The following is a 20,674-nucleotide window of genomic DNA, read 5'->3' on the forward strand; positions in this document are numbered from 1 at the left end:
CTCCCTCAAATCACTTTCAGGAAGCACTGAAGAGAATAAAAATAGCCATCTTAATTCTAGTCTTCAGAAGTTTGTAGCCAAAGGAAAAAAATGCTCATTTAAATAGTGCTTTGTTGTAGTTCAACATTAATTTATGTCTCTAAAAAATACTCCAACATGAGACAGCTGTATGCGAGATGAACAGTTCTGGTAATCTTAAATCAAATTTCAACCTACTGCTATTTGTATGAGAATTATCACCAGCAAAATATGATGAAGAGTTCCAAAGTATCTAATGGCTGTGGAAGTGGCCGATAACAAGAATAGTGAGTATCAAGTAGCACTCAATTGATGAATGTGTACTGAGTGTCTGCCCTGTGCCAGGCACTGTCCTAGGAGCTGCGGGGGAAATCAACAAGTGTCCATCTCCAGCTGTGTCCCAGCACTGCTCAAGGACAGTAGAACTCAACGCTTTAGTAATTGTGTTTTACTGACTGCTTTTTAAATACACAGTTAGAAGAGAACTGCATATCAAAATAGGTTTTAATATTATACGTACCATATCCTTTGGAAATTTCAAAAATAATAATTTGAAGTTCCCCTTTAAAACAAAATTCTTCAGTTGTATTTTGTTCTTGCAAGGTAACTTTTTGTTTTTCTCAAAATTCTGTGCATATGGTCCTTTGGTGTGATGTAAAAAGCGCCACTTCAGACTCCTCCAATCTGTAATGATTTGGACATGGCAGGGGACGATGGCACTGTAAGAGAAAATACAACTGCTTCCTAAATAGCAGCGAACAAACTGCTATTTATGTGGGAATTCTCTATTCCTCTTGGCAAATTCTAATCTGCAGTGTGCATTCTTGTTGACAGTTTGGCTGTTTTCTGTGGTTTCTGTGACTCTGTGTTGTGTTAAGTATACTACCAGTGTAAATTGCTAATACCCATTGTCTGACCAGCAACTACAGCAGAGCACATTCTTCCATACCAGGATGGACAGAAATGATTGGAGATGGAGCCCCATTCCAGAAGTATGCATTGTTCTCGATAGAATTTTAATTTTAACACTCCCACCCTATTGGCTTTTAAAACCTAGAAATTCCACTCTTACCATTTAAATTAATTAAATCATTTCATAAATGATAATGATGACAAACTTTTGTACCTGTTAATTATTATGAAATTATATTCACAGTAGTCTACAAAAACAGTAGAGTACCACTTCATGCCATTCTTTTGTACTTCAAAATAATTGAGTTAGTTTTCAGGGTGGGTGCTCGTTAGACAGCTCTATTATTTTGCAATTTATGACTAAATTAGAGAAGAATTAACAAGCTTTGCTTTGGGCCTTGGTCTTTCCCCATTTCCCCATCTTACTCCTCTCACAGTTGACTAATCACCATTATGCTAACCTTTAAAATGCAGAGGGGGAGAAAGTATTTCTCATCGTTTACTGAGTATTGAAACGGCTGTGTATATCTTTTAGGAATCTCATCCCTACTAATGAAAGGCACTGCACATTTGTGTAGGAATGGCTGGTAAAGTTTCAGCTTGAAACTGCTTTCCTTCCCCCTCCCCCGCCCCAAATAAGGTTGGGAGGATAGAGGTACCGTGAAATTCTCCTCAATCAGCCATGAGTGATGCAGCCCAGTGAGCATTGGTGATTGGCCCTGAAATACCTGGTTTGCACTTCACAGGGAGTAAAGCAAACTGATGTCATTGGTTCCCCATTTATGTGTTTTATTTGTAGCTCACCAGTTGTTATACTCACTGAAGAAATCATTAAGTTTTTTGTACAGATGCCTTACCTTTATCTGTAGCACACCAAAGATTTCGTTAAACAAACAAACAAAAATTTAAATATCATTCCCACTTTGAGAATTCCATGTCTTAATTGAATAGGACCAAAACCAGTTCAGTTCATTTTTGCTAAATATTGTGAAAGGCATTTTTTCCTTGTTATCATTTAACCATCACTTACATCTACATTGATCTACTGAGTTTTTCTTTTATTTAGGCAGTAATGGATACCAGATGAACATCAGTTTGACTGTTCACTGCTGAAGGGCAGACTGTGTTTCTCCTTAGTGATCTTATCCTGATTTTTTTGAGTTTCTCTTACCTTTTCACTCACTCCACATCCTTCCAAAGTTGAGTGGAGAAATGGGAGTTTATAATTTCAATTTTTTTCATGCCATCATTGAGTTGCTTGCCAAGAAGTTCTTTCTGGGATTCTGAGATGGCATGGAAATGCTCCCGTTAATTCCTTGTCCAGCTCCTTCTAGCTTCTGCTTTAAGCCCTTTACTAGGTTTTTAGGTATAGCAGACACAGTGATTCCACTGAATTTGCCGTTACTGGCACAATGGAAGAAGACAAAGAGGCACATGCAGCCTGTCCAGGTTAAGTGTTTGATGCAGTTAATCGTGCTAATGCTGTAGCCAGTCATGCTGGTTCTAGAGGCTTGTCCCTGAAAGCAGCCTTCCTCTTTATGTGTCCACTTTGGATTTCTTTAATCTAAATGTTCGTGAAGACAGGAGAAATGCTTACATCTTAATAACTTCAAGAGGACATTTTGGTTGGCAAGAGACATTGGCTGTTTTCAAACCTTTGGTCACCTCCGAGTATGGTAAGGAGTCTGTCGTGTGCTGTGCAGGTCCCGTCACTTTGTTCTTCACTGAAGGATTCCCTCTCACTGCGAAATCTCTAACGTCACCTGCTACAACAGCTGTCCCTTTTGTTTTCCTTTGGATAATTCTGTTTTTCTTTTTTAATGGTTTTCTGTTTAGCTATCAAAGGATTTTCACCACAACATAAGATCACTAGCTTCGAGGAAGCCAAGGGCTTAGACCGAATTAACGAGAGGATGCCGCCTCGCAGAGATGCCATGCCCTCCGACGCCAACCTTAACTCCATCAACAAGGCTCTCACCTCAGAGACTAACGGCACGGACAGCAATGGCAGCAATAGCAGCAATATTCAGTGACCACTTCCTGTTCACTTTTTTTTTTTTTTTTGAGCTGCAGGGCTTGATGGGATTGCTGCATATCAGCAGTTGGATGTTCTTGCCTCTGACAGTAGCTTATTTGCTCTGGGGGCCAGGACTTGGATTCAGTTTACACTATCATTAAAAAAGAGGGAGAGAGATAGTAAACTATATTTTGGTGGGGGTGGTGATTAAACACCTCTTTTGGGTATGCCTTTTAAAAATGCTTATAGAGAAAAAAAAATTTAAAAAGAAAGCTAATGCTAGTATATACTGCAATGTTAGGGGAATGAACATGTTTTCCTACTGCATTGGGGACTTCTAGATAGGTTAATGGAAGGCCTTTTATTCTGTTACTGGACATGAAAACTTTGTCTAATTTCTTACTCTATCGTACGTTTACAGTCGCAGCACTAAAAATGGATGACATCAAACATTTTTAACAAAATGATGTACAAACTAAGGACTATTTATTGATAATGTTTTGCTACTCTTGTCAGACAATGGCTATAAACTGAATTAGGCAGTCTTAAAAAAAAAAAAAAAAACAGAAAAAGAAAAAAAAAGAACATTGCAAATTTGTTAAAATGCCAAAAAGACAGTTTAATTTTGTACAGATTATGCTTACCTCAGGTTTCTTTAGTGTGCTCGGATGCCCTTCTTTCCATATAACTCTTATCTTACTAATTCGGCAATGACTATCTTTTCTTTAAGTTAAAAAAAAAAACTGGAATAATTACATCTATCTTTTTCTGCTGTTTATATTTAGGGGTTTTTGTTGATAAAATCAAGTCTTGGTTGTGGCTTGCTGAATTAAATATTTATGAGTGGTGCATTTTTAAGTATAGTGAACAAGACACCATATTAAGTACAGTGATAAAGCATCTATATTCTGTAAAAAAAAAAAATCTGCCTATGCATGTTTTTTAAGAAAACAAAATGGCTGTATCGGCCTGTACGGGACTGTAATGCGCTTAGTGGTCTGACATATACTGGAAATGTATGTATACTGGCGTACTTTATATCCTCTAAAATGCTTAATGCCTTTGAAATTTTGTAATCAAAAAAAGCTTTGAAAAAATCTAAAGGGGAGAGTATTCTTTAAAGTTTTTAACATAAGCTTGTCAGTGCACATGTAGACGGTTAGCATGTTTAGCAAACCTTGTGAAATTATAATAAGTTTGTAGTTACATGTGAAACTCTAAATGCATGGTAACTGTTAACGTCATAACAGTTTAGTTATTTTGTTCTGTTCTGTCATGTGCCACAAAATATGTACTTTTTTCACTTTTTTCCCTTTGTATATCAGTTACGGGTTACAACTGGTTCATTCTGAAAACAACAACACAAAAGTCCATTCATATTTTTTAACAATTGTATAAGTGCCCAAGTAATTCACTACAGCCTAAAGCCTTGCCTTTGTAATTTGACTTCTGACATGTTGGCAATCAAAGCATGCACTTGTAACAATGACAAAGAAAAAGCATTTTATATTACTACTCAATAAAATGTGCATGAACTTACAGAATTCTCATCCTTCCACTGGGTCCGCTGCAGGGATTTCTGTGCACGGCCACCACGTGTCTTCTAGGTGCTGGCCCACCACCAGGCATCACAGGTTGACTCCAGCAGGCTTCTTCCTAGGGGCCTCGTGATCTGAGGGGTGGCGCCTACTTCCACTGTAAGAATCTTGGTGGATTTGTGTCTCAGATCAGATAAGAGAAGTCTATTTAAAGAGCAGATGCCATCTTCTGGCTTCCTTGAGGAGCCAGTTAAGACACCAGAGCATTCCTTTTTATTGAAAACTAAAACTCATTTGTGATCAGGTTGTTTCAGTTGTATTGGATGTCCTATCTGCTAAAGCAGAAAGTACGAGGCTACTAAGTGCATTTCATCACAGAAGAGAGTTGCATTTGTATTAATGAGAAAATCTGTATTCCCACGCTTCAGCTATATCTAATCACCCGAAGATTTAAGACACACCAAACTTCAGTTTGTTTCTAACACTGTTCATCTTCAGTGCACTTTGTTTTGTAAAATAAAGTATGCCTGTTATATTAAATAATAAGGATATGGCAATTAGTGGTGTAGCATCCCAAAACAAAGATGTTCTAGATACAGTCTGTCAAAGACTATCCCAAGTTATTTTAATTAATCCAGACCTTTTTTTCCTGTGGATATTTCTCCGTCCTAAAAAAAAGTGGCAACCAAGGAAAATATTTAGATGCAACTTCCTAGAATGATGTGAAAGAAATGGTGATTCTGGTATCATTGTGTTTATTTTCTTTCTTATAACTGCAGAGAAAATATCCTGACTAAAATTCAGTTTTTTGGATTCCTTTCTTTTACAAATTGTGCTGAGGCAACTATGGCTTAGAAATAAACATTTGACATTAAAATAAGCAGTTGATGTGAGTATTGCTTTGGTCTTTCTGATCAGTGGTTAGGAAAGTCAATACTGTGTATTTTGAGTTTGGTCTCTCAAAAAAAGTTAATACAGAAGTAGTTATTTCTCCAAAAGTGGCAACAGTTCCAGACCATCAATTATTAGGTTTCTCTCCTTCAATTTTGGAGAAACTGTAGAATTCTTTAGTTGCTCGTACCAGTGTACGTCTGGTTACACACAGACACACACACAGAAGCCACCTCCTGTCCCCCGTCCCCAGGGTGACTTCACTCTCATGGGATTCAAACTCAGTGCTGAATTTTCATCTGTGTTTTCAAGGATGAAGAGCTAGATTTGACTGACCCTGCTTCGGCTGTTTCTTTCTAAAATGTCCTCTACTTCTATGCTCCTTAAATGGTATTTGAAGAAAAGAAAGAAAAATCTTCAGAGACCAAACTTGTGCAATGAGGAGAACAAACTGGAGAAGACGAGAAACATCTCTGCTCATCTCCAGTGTGGGACTTGGGATGACGTCACAGCTGGAAGTATCTCCTGGCGTTAGCCTAGAACGTGGTGTCATGGTGACGCTGAAACCCTCAGAATGGCCTCACCCTGAAACACTTCCTTCCCTCTCACCCTCACCACATCCATGTGAAATAAATTTTAATACACATCCATGTTTCTGTCCAGAAACCAGGGCCCCCAACATGAAGTCAGCCCCATAGGAGGCACCATGGGAATGGTCTTACTTAAATGTCCCTCACTCACTGGGCCCCTCTTGTCACACTCCATTAAGAAAAGGGGACCTTTCAGTTTGCCCCACCAGTTTCTTCAAAACTGAAAGCCCCTTGAGTTCAACAAAAAAAGTTGGTCAACTGAAAGCCCCTTCAGTCGATCTCCACAACTGAAGAGATGTCCTTTGCCCTTGTTATGTGGCTTTGCACTTTATTCATTTCTCAAACTCCAGTCCTCTGCCCTGTTCCTTTCACTGTTCTGGGTTCTTGTTTTTTCCACATACACACACACAACGCCTGGCAATCTTAACAACATACCAGGTTTTATTACAGTGTTAAATGTCAGCATTCCATTGTACAGTGAGTCATTGTCAGGCTAACACTGAGCTGCTCTTTGCTTTTTGTTTCATGGATATTCCTTCTTTGTATATTAGCCAGAAAAGACCCTAGCTAGGCCCTTTCACGAAAAATTTATTTTTTAAAAAATGCATACATGGAAATAAGTAGTGAAAGTGTTGTTTTACCTTTATCTGGTGATGGAAATTTTGAGAGACAACAGTGACGAATTGAAATGCACGTGGGAAAATGGAGACCCCGCAGGAGAGAGTCTGTTTTAAGGAAGGACTGAAGAAACGTACTTAAAAGGTGAGCAGCAGACATCATGACAGATGTAATACCGAGTTGGTTATCCCAAAAGACGTTCTTTAAATCAGAAAGATGCCTAATTACCATAGGACAGAAGTTGCTAAGGAATGACTCTGCTTAACCAGAGAGTAAGCTGCCGGAAAGCTTAAGTGCCTCTCCTTTCCTAAGTGTTAAAACCTGGGCAGACTTTATTCAGTGCCATAGACACGTGAGTGATGCTGCCTGGAAGAAGTTATGCTGGATGGAGTTGAAGAAACTCTTCAAAGATAGACATTGAACTAGATGATATCTAAATTTCCCTTCAATAGCAAGATTCCAAATATCCATGCAATTAATCAGTCTTCTGAAAGCACAGAACTTTGATTTGCAAACTGTTTAAGCTTTTATTTCCGGGAGTACTCCCGTGGGGCTGAGCTTTCTGTATCAACCAAAGCAGCTCTTTTATGTATTTTGCTGTATATCAGCTGAAAGAGTCTCCGCTACATTATCAAAGTTTTAATTGACTATTACAGAATATTAGCTCAGCACAAAGTTGACTTAAACTTCAGTCGTAAGGCATTCTCGTCATGTTATATTTTCAAATATTTTTATACCAATTGCTGGAAGCATCGAGGTTTCTTCTCAACAACTCCAGGTTGTCCTGAGTCTTACAAGGTGGCATGCAAGTGTATTCACGATCTGATTCCTGCCAGTCTCATCTACCCCAAACTTGACCCTGAGCTTCAGCCATAGTGGACTTTTTTAAATGTTCAGAAGACAGCAGGCCTCCTCAACCCTCTGGGTCTGTGTTCATGCATCTTCTATGTGCAGATGTCAGCTTTGCCTTAAATACGGGAGTGAGTCACTTCCTCCTCTCTAAGCGTGCAGTATCCTGTAGTACCTGTTTTCGACACTGAATCCGCTGCATGTAATTGTTTATTGTCCATCCGTCACTGCAGGGAGCATTGTTGCTTATCTCTGCATCCTTCGGATGAAACACTGCCTGGCATAGTGTTTCTTGGAAGAAGGGGACTGAGGAAAGGAGAAGGAAAATGTTTTTTGGCATAGCCTTATGGTGTGGGGCACCCCCAGATTCCAAATGGCAAACCCATATTGAAGAACAGCTGAAACACTTACCCCAGTTCAATGTTTCCTGCTCTTCCGCCTAAGAATTTCCTAATTCCTGAAGGTCTGGAGTGGAGCCTACATTTTAATAAGCAGCCACCAAAATTCTTATGGATCAAGTCTAAGAAACCTGGTCTAGTCTATCTCTACAGCAAACTTAAAATTCAGTTCTATATTTTTATTTCTACAGATTTTCTAGCAGAGGCAAATATTTTCCTGCTTATCATGGCTGTTACACAGGGTTATGCATGATGAATTTAATTTTCATTAATAGTTTAATGGATATGAATTTACACAAAAATGGAATTATTTAAGTATGTAATACAACATTCACAACTAAAAGGTTTTAAGAAGGAAGCAGTGGTTTTTGTTGTTGTTTTAGTGTATTAGACTTCACCCAGGAAAAGGAGATTAGTGGTGGTGGAGTATCTGAAGACTCCTGGTGAAGAATCAATGAAAAAAGCTGCCTGTGCCTTGAAGAGAATGGAATGCTTTCATATTGAAAAGATTCCTTATGTCACCCCACCCACCTTACCATAAAAACCACACCCATTATCACCATCAACTTGCCAGAATTTGCTCACAAAATGCCCTCTGAATATATATTCACCACCCTTTACCTTCCAGAAGTTTTAACCTGAGTCATTCCTTTGAATTCAAAAGCACCTTCTCCAAAAAAAAATTTTTTAACTTGTCAGCTATTAGTATCTTAGTAAAAGTTAACTCATTTGGTTCCAACAGGGCTAGTCGAAGACTAATAAAGACAGGTGTGTTTATAGAGAGGGGAAGACCACAGCTGGAGCACGAGAGTGCTTGGGGAGAGGACTGATCAGCTGGGTGCATTTATTGTGTAGCTATCCTGCTAGGCCTGTGGCAGAGAAAGGAGTACAATGAAATTCAAGACAAAATCTAGTCTCTTACGATATGCAGTGGCGGTGAAAAGAAATCAATGTGGTACCGCCCGTATTCACTTCTACATGAGGCACTTTACACCGGTGCTGACCTACAGTTGGGCCTGGGTTGGAATTTTTAAAGCTCTGATACTTATTAGATGTCCGTGTGACCTTCAGAAACTCATTTTCTCCTTGGTGAAATGAAGGCAATGACAGTAATTAGTTCATAAGCTTTTCATGGGTTTCAAAAGTAGTAGGCATGGTGCCCGGCAGAAAATAGGCACTCAGTCAACTTTAGTTCTTACATTGAGCAGCACACGGGGTCACACACAGCTTCAGGTATTCCATAGGTGAAGATTGTGCATGCGTGCGTGAGCACCTGTGAGTGTCAGAAAAACCCACGCAAACCTTATTTGGCTGGAATCTCCCCACTGAGGGACTGTGAAAGGGAATTCCCCCGGTCGGCTGGGGCATTGCTTCCAGTGCTGGGATTCTGGGCTTTCCTGCCTCTGGCCGCCTCTGGCCCTGTGTTTCAGCTCTCCCGACCTGCTGGCTGGGGCCCTTTGTTTCCCCTTCCTGCCTCTGGCCTGCTGGGTGTCTTGTTTCAGCTCTCCCGCCTCTGACAGGCCAGGTAGAGGATTTCCCCAACTTTGGCACTTGGAGGTGGGAGCTCTGTGACTCGGGGTTATAAATCAGTAGCCAATCTGGTCATGGAGTCAAAGATCACTCAATCCAGAGGAAGTGTGAAAGAACCCCTCTCGTTGGAAGAGAACATGAATGGGGAGAAAATAACTCAGGGGTAAAAATTCCAGCCTCCCCAGCCTGGAATGGAATCCTCTCCTACGAAAGCGCGGGAGCTGTCCTTTCACTCTGCCTAATAAACCGCAGTTTCACACGCTCTTCGGTTCCACGATTTCTATTTGATCGGCAAAACTCACTGCGCCTTCGCGGCCCCTTTCGCCATTCCGTGGGGTTAGGAAGGCCAAGCCTAAGTTCCGGCTGCAGCTACCCTGTCCCTGCGGTGGCCTAGCACCTAGGATTCCTGGTTTTCATCCAGATGGCCTGGGTTCAACTCCCCGGTGTGGGAACCAGGGAATCCAGCAGCAGTTACTCGGGTTACACTAAGCAGAAATAAGGCTCGAGCTCCAGTGTGAGAGAAAAAGTGAGAGCAGAGGAAAAGATCCAGAAAAATAGTGATATGTTGACGACTCGGTTACAGCAAAGGAGGGGTGGGGCACAAAAAGTGATGAGAATGAGAAGCCAGGATGGAGCCAAATCAGCGTTTGTATCAGGAGGTGTTTTGGCTGCAAGTAACCGAATACCTAACCAGGTTCAAACCACAGAGACATTTGCAATTTCTGGACAAGGACATCTGGGACTTATAGGCCCTGAGGTTAGTTTGGTAGCTCAACAGCATCATCAAGGATGTTTCCGTCCTTCTCACTCTGTTGTTCTATTGGCTTCCATCTGGGCACGTCCCGGCATCACTTCCTCATGCAACACTCTTTGACTACTGGAAAATACTACAAAGTAGCCTATAAATAAGACAAAACTGAATTCATTCCTTACCACAGTAATGTAACCACTACCTTAACAGAGTTATCTTAAATCTAGGTGGGAAGGACAAAAAACATACTTATATTTCTTTTGGTTAAGCTGAATCTTTCCATGTAAGAGTCTAATGATTGGAGAAAGTTTGTGACTTTGTATTTTTAAAATGGTAGAAACAACAAGGGGAGAGTTACTGAATGAATTTTGTAGAGATAACAGCAAGTAGGTACAAATAGTAGGCTTTTTCCTCAAGTTCTTTAAGATATGTATAAAATTAAAAACAAAAATTATGAGATGCTGATGAAATAAAAGAGCACCTACAAAATGGAAATACACTGAGTTCGTTAGAACTCAGTTGATTGGCAGACTTACTATATAGTCAATTAACTAGTAAGTCAAAGACTAAGATGTCAGTTCTCAAATGAATCGGCTGTCTAGATTTAATCCAGTTCCAATCAAAACCCTGGCAAGATTTCCTTGTAGATATAGATAAACTGATTCCAAAATTTATATATTATAGAAAGAGTAAAGAGCTAGAGTAGCCAATATGCTTTTTCAAAGTCCAACAAATTTGGAAGATTCACACTACCCAGTTTTAAAACTTACTCCAAATCTATAGTAGTAAAAAGTGTGGTATTGATGAAAGGATGGAGACATAAATTTGTGGAACAGAGTAGGGAAATAGACTCATAAATGGTCAATTGAGAAATGTACAAAGATATTTCAATGGTGAATAGATAACTTTTCAGCAAATTAATAGTAGACAATTGGAGATCCATTGGCAGAAAAAAGGAATTTGACCTCTACCCCATACCTTACACAAAAATTAACTCAAAATGGACGATGGATTTACAAAATCTAAAATAATAAGTATAAAATCTTTAGATAAAGCATAGAACAATATCTCTGTGACCTAGGGTTAGGCAAAGAGTTCACATGGATGACACCAAAAGCATAAACCATAAAGGAAAAAAATGATAAATTAGACTACGTCAAAATTATAATTTTTTCCTTTGTAAAAGGCATTTTTAAGAAAATGAAAGAACAAACAATTGTCTGGAAGAAAATGTGTTCAAATCACATATCTATCAAACAATTTGCCTATAGAATATACACAAATCTCTCCAAATTTAATAACACATTTTAAAATGAGCAAAAAATTGAACAAACATGCCGGACAAGGTATGGGTGACAAGCATAGGAAAAGATGCTCAGTACCATTAGTTACTAGGGAAATGCAAATTAAAGCCACAATGAGATATCACTATACAACTACTTGAATAGGAAAAAAGAAACGCACACACAAAAAATATGATAATGTCAAGTGTTTATAAGAACGCAGAGCAACCGGAACTCCCATATTCCTGGTAGAAATCCAAAAATGATACAGCTACTCTGGAGAACGGTTTCTTATAAAGTTAAACAGTTTCAGATAAAGTTACTACATGACCCAGCAATCCCACTCCTAGATATTTACCTTACAAAAATACATACTTATGTTCACACAAAAACGTGTATACAAGTATTTAACTACATCACTCATAATTACCAATCTGGAAATAACCCAAACATTCTTCAACAGGCAAATGGATAAACGCAACATAGTACATCTATCTAATGGAATAGTACTTAGCAATAACACTTTTTATGTGTTATGTGTTAATTTTGCTCCTCCCCCATAAAAACAGATGTTGAAGTCCCCACCCCCAGTACCTCACAATGTAACATCATTTAGCAATAGAGCCACTGAAAGTTTAATTAGTTAAGAAGAGGTCATACTGGAATAGTGTGGATTCCCAGTTCAATATGACTGGTGTCATTATAAAAGGATCCATATGAAAATGCCATGTGGCAAAGAAAACAGACATTTTAGTTATCCAGCAGCAAGCTGAGGAACACCAGTGGTTTCTGGCAAACCACCAGAAACCAGGAAGAAGAAAAAAAAGATGTCACTACAGGTCTTAGAGAGAGCATAGCCCAGCTGGCACCTTAATTTCAGACTTCTGGTCGTTAGACCCCTGGGAAAATGAACTTGTGTTGCTTTAAGTCACCCAAACTTTGCTACTTTGTTACAGCAGCCCTAGGAAACTGATACACTACTGCTACATAAAATTACCTAAAATGGATTAGGTGGAGGAAGTGTTAAGCATTGTGAAGAGTCTGAGGCTTTATCTTGCTTAAAAATTAACAGTTTTGCCTACCACAGTGTCAGTGTCATAGATGCTGACAGAAAAGAGGAGACTCCTGGGTCAGAAACAAAGAACTTTATTACCCACAGCACAGCAGCCAGCATGTGCTTCAGGATTCAGTCAATTCCTCTAGCACACCCAGATAAACACCATGTACATTGAGTTTCTGTCACATCTGAAGAACTCTACCTTAGAAAGTCCACAGCCTTGGCCGGCCAGGTGCGGTGGCTCATGCTTGTAATCCCAACATTTTGGGAGGCTGAACCAGGTGAAGCACTTGAGGTCAGGAGTTTGAGACCAGCCTGGCCAACATGGCAATACCCTATCTCTACTGAAAATGCAAGCAATAAATTAGCTGGATGTGGTCATAGGTGACTAAAATCCCAGCCACTCAGGATACTGAGGAAAGAGAATCACTCGAAGCCGTGGGGTGGTAGTTGCAATGAGTTGAGTTGGTGCCACTGCACTCCAGCCTGGGCAATGGAGCGAGACTTTGTCTCAAAGAAAAAGAACCCCCACCTCTTCCCCACAACAGCCTTATAAAGGGAGCTCCAAGCAATTAAGCCCAATGTTTGCCTCAAAAAAAGACAAAATCTTCAGGATCCTGGTCAAGAAATCAATGTTCCTTTAGCCTTAGAGGGAGACAGTACCTCTATCTTAACAAACAACCTTGAAACTATCATCAAAAACAGCCTCAAAAGGACAGCCCAGAACAAAAGCTATCACAAGATGTGCAGAAGCACGATGAAGAGTTGCCCCAAACAGAAGTCACTCTTGGAAGATCACTTGGTATAAGATTCCATTTCATGACATTCTGGAAAAGGCAAAGCTATTGTGACAGATTACACGAGCAAATGATTCTCAGGATTTGTGGTGGAGGTAAAGATCAAAGAGAAAGGATGAAGGAATTTTGGGGTGTAGTGGAACTATTCTTTTAATTGGTTGTGGTGGTGGTTATAGCAATCTATACATGTGTTAAAACTCAGAAATGTACATAAAAACTAAAGCTAGTTTTACTGTATATAAATTTAAATGTTAAGAAATTAATAAAACCAAATACTAGCAGATAAAAAATACTTGTTATAAAAAGAAGACATTGAATCTGAAAGTGTTACAATTGCAGTTCTAATCATTCCTTCTTTTTCTAGTTCACTGATAGTTTCTGAAATGCTGTTTTCATTTAAGGGATCAGTGGTCAGAGACAGCCTGGTATGAACCATTTACACAAGCCTAGGAAGGTTCATGTATACATGTCCACAGGAAACACACACAATAAAATCTTTGAGAATTAGAAGACAAACATGAGGTTTTTAATGTCTGTTTCTGACATTTGCTCAATTTAAGAGGAATGAGTCTTCAGGGAAAATGGTTCTCCAATTGTACCAACTTCCAATTAATTTCAAGCAACCAATTATACAATCTATTTCTTTTCAAAAATAGAGTTTTGACCTGACCTCCTTGGCTGAATCAGAAGACCAGACTTATCCTGCAAATATGTAGGCATTTTTCATTTTAGAAATGAAATGGAATGCTATATTATACCTGACCTCTTTTTCCATCACCAACCAGGTCATCTGCACTGAAACCTTCTTTCCTCCTTCAGTTTTAATTTATTTTCCAATATCCTTTTTTTGTAAGAAACATTTTAACTTTATTTATTTATTTATTTTTGTAATTTGACAGTTTAATTACATCAATAATATTTGCTCGAATAATTTCAAATACTGTCATTACAAGAAAATAGACACTGAATATATCTATTGATCCATCAATCTCTGTCTTTGAGACATACAATTAAATTATTTTATTCTTTGAACTTTAGATTATTCATCATAATAAACACTCAGATTTAGAGTAATGTATATACCAGTGTGAGTTTCTTAGTTCTTTCTAAGGTGATTAATCTGATTTTTATTTTCATTTATCAAATTTTCAGAGTTGATTTTTAAAATTATTTCCCACATTAATTGTGCCTGTAAAGTTTCTTTCCAGAAAATTCACTGGTGGTGTTCCAAGTGTAAATTTTGGACAAAGGTCATTCTACAATTATTTCATTTGTAGGGCTTCTCACTCATACAAATTGTCGGTTGAGTAAGATTAGAGAATCAATTAAAGGCTTTGCTAACTTCTTTATATAATATTTTTCCAGCATAGTTGTCCTGTATGTCATACAAAGGTCTTTTCAAAATAATTATGTGCATAAGATTTTTCTCCAGTACGTATTTTCTTTTTCATACACACACACACACACACACACAAACACACACACACACACACACACATATATATTTTATTGCACTTTAGGTTCTGGGGTACATGCGAAGAACATGCAGGATTGCTGCATAGGTACATACATGGCAATGTGGTTTGCTGCTGCCATCCGCATCACCTATATCTGGCATTTCTCCCCAGGTTATCCCTCCCCAACTCCCTACCCACACTGTCCCTGCCCTAGTCCCCCACAACAGACCTCAGTGTGTGACACTCCCCTCCCTGTGTCCATGTGTTCTCATTGTTCAACACCCGCCTATGAGTGAGAACATGCAGTGTTTGATTTTCTGTTCTTGTGTCAGTTTGCTGAGAATGAAGGTTTCCGGGTTCATCCATGTCCCTACAAAGGACACAAACTAATCATTTTTTATGGCTGCTTAGTATTCCATGGTGTATATGTGCCACATTTTCCCTGTCCAGTCTATCATCGATGGGCATTTGGTTTGGTTCCAATCTTTGCTATTGTAAACAGTGCTGTAATGAACATACGTGTGGATGTGTCTTTATAATAGAATGATTTATAATCCTTTGGGTATATACCCAGTAATAGGATTGCTGGGTCAAATGGAACTTCTATTTCTAGGTCCTTGAGGAATCACCACACTGTCTTCCACAATAGTTGAACTAATTTACACTCCTACCAACAGTGTAAAAGTGTTCCTATTTCTCCACATCCTCTCCAGCATCTGTTGTCTCCAGATTTTTTGATGATCGCCATTCTAACTGGCATGAGATGGTATCTCAATGTAGTTTTGATTTGCATTTCTCTAATGTCCAGTGATGATGAGCATTTTTTCATGTTTGTTGGCCTCATATATGTCTTCTTTTTAAAAGTGTCTGTTCATATTTTTCACCCACTTTTGAATGGGTTTGTTTCTTTTTTTCTTGTAAATCTGTTTTAGTTCTTTGCAGTTTCTGAATATAAGTCCTTTGTCAGATGGGTAGATTGCAAAAATTTTTTCCCATTCTGTTGGTTGCCAGTTCACTCTAATGATTCTTTCTTTTGCTGTGCAGAAGCTCTGGAGTTTAATTAGATTCCATTTGTCTATTTTGGCTTTTGTTGCCAATGCTTTTGGTGTTTTAGTCATGAAGTCCTTGCCTATGCTTATGTCCTGAATGGTTTTGCCTAGGTTTTCTTCTAAGGTTTTTATGGCACTAGGTCTTATGTTTAAGTATTTAATCCATCTGGAGTTAATTTTAGTGCAAGGTGTCAGGAAGGGGTCCAGTTTCTGCTTTCTGCACATGGCAAGCCAGTTTCCCAACCCAACACCATTTATTAAACAGGGAATCCTTTCCCCATTGCTTGTTTTTGTCAGGTTTGTCAAAGATCAGATGGTTGTAGATTTGTGGTGTTCTCGCTGAGGCCTCTGTTCTGTTCCATTGGTCTATATCTCTGTTTTGGTACCAGTACCATGTTGTTTTGATTACTGTAGCCTTGTAGTGTAGTTTGAAGTCAGGTAGCGTGATGCCTCCAGTTTTGTTCTTTTTGCTTAAAATTTTCTTGGCTGTGTGGACTCTCTTTTGGTTCCATATGAAGTTTAAGGTGTTTTTTTCCAGTTCTGTGAAGAGGGTCATAGGTAGCTTGATGGGGATAGCATTGAATCTATAAATTACTTTGGGCAGTATGGCCATTTTCATGATATTGATTCTTCCTAACCGTGAGCATGGAAAGTTTTTCCATCTATTTGTGTCCTCTATTATTTCCTTGAGCAGTGATTTGTAGTTCTTCTTGGAGAGGTCCTTTATATCCTTTGTTAGTTGTATTCCTAGGTATTTTATTCTTTTTGTAGCAATTGTGAATGGCAGTTCGTTCTTAATTTGGCTCTATTTAAGTCTGTTATTGGTGTTTAGAAATACTTATGATTTTTGCACATTGATTTTGTATCCTGAGACTTTGCTGAAGTTGCTTATCATCTTAAGGACATTTTGGGCTGAGACAATGGGGTCTTCTAAATATGCAATCATGTTGTCTGCAAATAGAGACAATTTGACTTCCTCCTTTCCTAATTGAATACCCTTTATTTCTTTTTCTTGCCTGATTGCTCTGTCTAGAACTTCCAATACTATATTGAATAGGAGTGGTGAAAGAGGGAATCCTTGTCTAGTGCCAGATTTCAAAGGGAATGCTTCTAGTTTTTGCCCATTCAGTATGATATTGGCTGTGGGTTTATTGTAAATAGCTTTTATTATTTTGAGATACATTCCATCAATACCTAGTATATTGAGAGTTTTTAGCATAAAGGGCTGTTGAATTTTGTCAAAGGCCTTCTCTGCATCTATTGAGATAATCATGTGTTTTTGTCTCTGGTTCTGTTTATGTGGTGGATTACGTATATAGACTTGCATATGTTGAACCAGCCTTGCATCCCCAGGATGAAGCCTAGTTGATCATGGTGGATAAGCTTTTTGATGTGCTTTTGCAATCGGTTTGCCAGTATTTTATTGAAGATTTTTGCATCTATGTTCATCATGGATATTGGCCTAAAGTTTCCTTTTCTTGTTGAGTCTCTGCCAGGTTTTGATATCAGGATGATGTTGGTCTCATAAAATGCTTTGGGAAGGATTCCCTCTTTTTGGATTGTTTGGAATAGTTTCAGAAGGAACGGTACCAGCTCCTCTATGTCTAGTAGAATTCAGCTGTGAACCCATCTTTACCTGGCCTTTTTTTGGTTGGTAGGCTCTTAATTGCTGCCTCAACTTCAGACTTTGTTATTGGTCTACTCAGGGTTTCGACTTCTTCCTGGTTTAGGCTTGGGAGGAGGCAAGTGTCCAGGAATTTATCAATTTCTTCCAGGTTTACTGGTTTATGTGCATAGAGTTATTTGTAGTAATCTCTGATGGTGGTTTGTATTTCTGTGGAATCTGTGGTATAATAAAAAACAATCCCCTTTATTGTTTTTTATTACATCTATTTGATTCTTCTCTCTTTTCTTTTTATTAATCTGGCTAGTGGTCCATTTTCTTTATCTTTTCAAAAATCCAGCTCCTGGATTTATTGATTTTTTGAAAGGTTTTTTATGTCTCTATCTCCTTCAGTTCTGCTCTGATCTCAGTTATTTCTTGTCTTCTGCTAGGTTTTGAGTTTTTTTCATCTTGCTGCTCTAGCTCTTTCAATTTTGATGATAAGGTTTCGATTTTAGATCTTTCCTTGCTTCTCATGTGGGCATTTATTGCTATAAATTTTCCTCTAGACACTCCTTTAAATGTGTCCCAGAGATTCTGGTATGTTGTGTCTTCATTCTCATTGGTTTCTAAGAACATCTTTATTTCTGCCTTCATTTCATTGTTTATCCAGTCAACATTCAAGAGCCAGTTGTTCAGTTTCCATGAAGTTGTGGAGTTCTTAGTTTCTGAATCCTGAGTTCTAATTTGATTGCACTGTGGTCTGATTGACTGTTATGATTTCTGTTCTTTTGCATTTGCTGAGGAGTAATTTACTTCGAATTATGTGGTCCATTTTAGAGTAGGTGTGATGTGGTGTGGAGAAGAATGTAAATTCTGTGGATTTGGGGTGGAGAGTTCTGTAAATGTGTATTAGGTTTACTCGGTCCAGATCTGAGTTCAAGTGCTGGATATCCTTGTTAATTTTCTGTCTTGTTGATCTGTCTAATATTGACAGTGGAGAGTTAAAGTCTCCCACTATTATCGTGTGGGAGTCTAAGTCTCTTTGTAGGTCATGAATAACTTGCTTTATATATCTGGGTGCTCCTGTATTGGGTGCATATATATATTTAGGATCATTAGCTCTTCTTGTTGCATTGATCATTTTACTATTAGGTAATGCCCTTCTTTGTCTCTTTTGATCTTTGATGGTTTAAAGTCTATTTTATCAGAGACTAGGGTTGCAACTCCTGTTTTTTTTTGTTTTTTTTTTTTTTTGCTCTCCATTTGCTTGGTAAATCTTCCTCCATCCCTTTATTTTGAGCCTATATGTATCCTTGCACATTAGATGGGTTTCCTGGACACAGCACACCGATGGGTTTTGACTTTGTATCCAATTTGCCAGTCTGTGTCTTTTGATTGCATCATTTAGTCCATTTACATTTAAGGTTAATATTGTTATGTGCGAATTTGATCCTGCCATTTTGATGGTAGCTGGTTGTTTTGCCCATTAGTTGACACAGTTTCTTCATTGTGTCAATGCTCTTTACCATTTGGTATGTTTTCGGAGTGGCTCATACTGGTTGTTCCTTTCTATGTTTAGTGCTTCTTTCAGGAGCTCTTGTAAGGAAGGCCTGGTGGTGATGAAATCTCTGAGCAATTGCTTGTCCGTTAAGGATTGTATTTCTCCTTCAGTTATGAAGCTTAGTTTGGCTGGATATGAAATTCTAGGTTGAAAGTTCTTTTCTTTAAGGATGTTGAATATTGGCCCCCACTCTCTTCTGGCTTGTAGGGTTTCTGCCAAGATATCTGCTGTGAGTCTGATGGGCTTCCCTCTGTGGGTGACCTGACCTTTCTCTCTGGCTGCCCTTAGCATTTTTTTCCTTCATTTCAACCCTGTTGAATCTGACTAATATGTGCCTTAGAGTTGCTCTTCTTGAGGAATATCTTTGTGGTGCTCTCTGTATTTTCTGGACTTGAATATTGGCCTGCCTTGCTAAGTTGGGGAAGTTCTCCTAGATAATATCCTGAAGAGTGTTTTCCAGCTTGGATTCATTCTCTCTGTCACATTCAGGTACACCTATCGAAAGTAGATTAGGTCTTTACACATAATCCCATATTTCTTGGAGGATTTGTTCATTTCTTTTTTCTCTTTTTTCTCTAATCTTGCCTTCATTTTATTTCATTGAGTTGATCTTCAATCTCTGATATCCTTTCTTCTGCTTGGTCAATTTGGCTATTGAAACTTGTGTATGCTTTGCGATGTTCTCGTGTTGTGTTTTTCAGCTCCATCAATTCATTTATATTCCTCTCTAAGCTGTTTATTCTCATTAGCATTTCTTCAAACCTTTTTTCAAGGTTCTTAGTTTCTTTGCATTGGGTTAGAACATGTTCTTTTAGCTCAGAAAAGTTTGCTATTACCCACCTTCTGAAGACTGTTTCTGTCAGTTCATCAGCTTATTCTCCATCCAGCCTTGTTCCCTTGCTGGTGAGGAGTTGTGATTCCCTTGGAGGAGGAAAGGCGTTCTGGTTTTGGATGTTTTCATCCTTTTTGCACTGGTTTCTTCCCATCTTTGTTGATCTATCTACCTGTGGTGTTTGTAGTTATTGGCTTTCATATGGGGTCTCTGAGTCGATGTCTTTTTTGTTGATGATGAAGTTATTTCTGTTTTTTAATTTTCTTTCCAACAGTCAGGCCCCTCTGCTATAGGACTGCTGGAGGTCTACTCTAGACCTTGCTTGCCTGGGGATCACCTGCAGCAGCTGCAGAACAGTAAATGTTGCTGCCAGTTTCTTCATATTATCTTTGTCCCAGAAGGATACCCGCCAGATGTCAGCCTGAGCTCTCCTTTATGAGGTGTCTCTTTGGATATATGGGGATCTGAGGGCTGCTTGAGGAGACAGTCTGTCCCTTATAGGAGCTCAAGTGCTGAGCTGTGAGCTCTGTTGTTCCATTCAGAGCTGCTGGGCAGGTACGTTTAAGTCTGTTGCAGCGGAACTCATAACCCACCTTTTTTTCCCAGGTGCTCTGTCCCAGGAAGTTGGGGCTTTAATTATAAGTTCCTGACATGCTGTTGCCTTTTGTCAGAGATGCCCTGCCCAGTGAGTACATAGCCTAGTCACAGTCTGCCAGCAGAGGCATTGCTGAGCTGCTGTGGTCTCTGCCCAGCTGCTCTGTGAACTTCCTTGCAGTTTTGTTTATAGAGGTGTAGTTAGAACTTCCTAAGTAATGGCAGTCTACCTCAGTAATAGCGGACTGTCTCTGTAATGGCAGACTGCCTCAGTAATGGTGGATTGCCTCAGTAATGGTGGACTGCCTTGGTAGTGGTGGACTGCC

At 39.0% G+C, this 20,674-nt stretch overlaps 1 protein-coding gene across 2 annotated transcripts in view; it reads left to right on the forward strand.

The window, feature by feature from the left end:
* The window catches only part of PPP3CA (protein phosphatase 3 catalytic subunit alpha), a 317,276-nt gene extending 311,911 nt beyond the window's left edge, over nt 1-5,365 (forward strand). For both annotated transcript variants that reach the window (XM_012436483.2, XM_012436485.2), the window contains one exon: nt 2,767-5,365. In XM_012436483.2, coding sequence (XP_012291906.1) covers nt 2,767-2,963 — 197 coding nt within the window. In that variant the 3' untranslated portion in view covers nt 2,964-5,365. The remainder of the gene's footprint in view (nt 1-2,766) is intronic.
* The last annotated feature ends 15,309 nt before the right edge of the window (nt 5,366-20,674 follow it).

This window comes from Aotus nancymaae, unplaced genomic scaffold (genome assembly GCF_030222135.1).
Source record: "Aotus nancymaae isolate 86718 unplaced genomic scaffold, 86718_ANA_hifiasm-v0.15.2.pri h1tg000033l, whole genome shotgun sequence".
NCBI lineage: Eukaryota > Metazoa > Chordata > Mammalia > Primates > Aotidae > Aotus > Aotus nancymaae.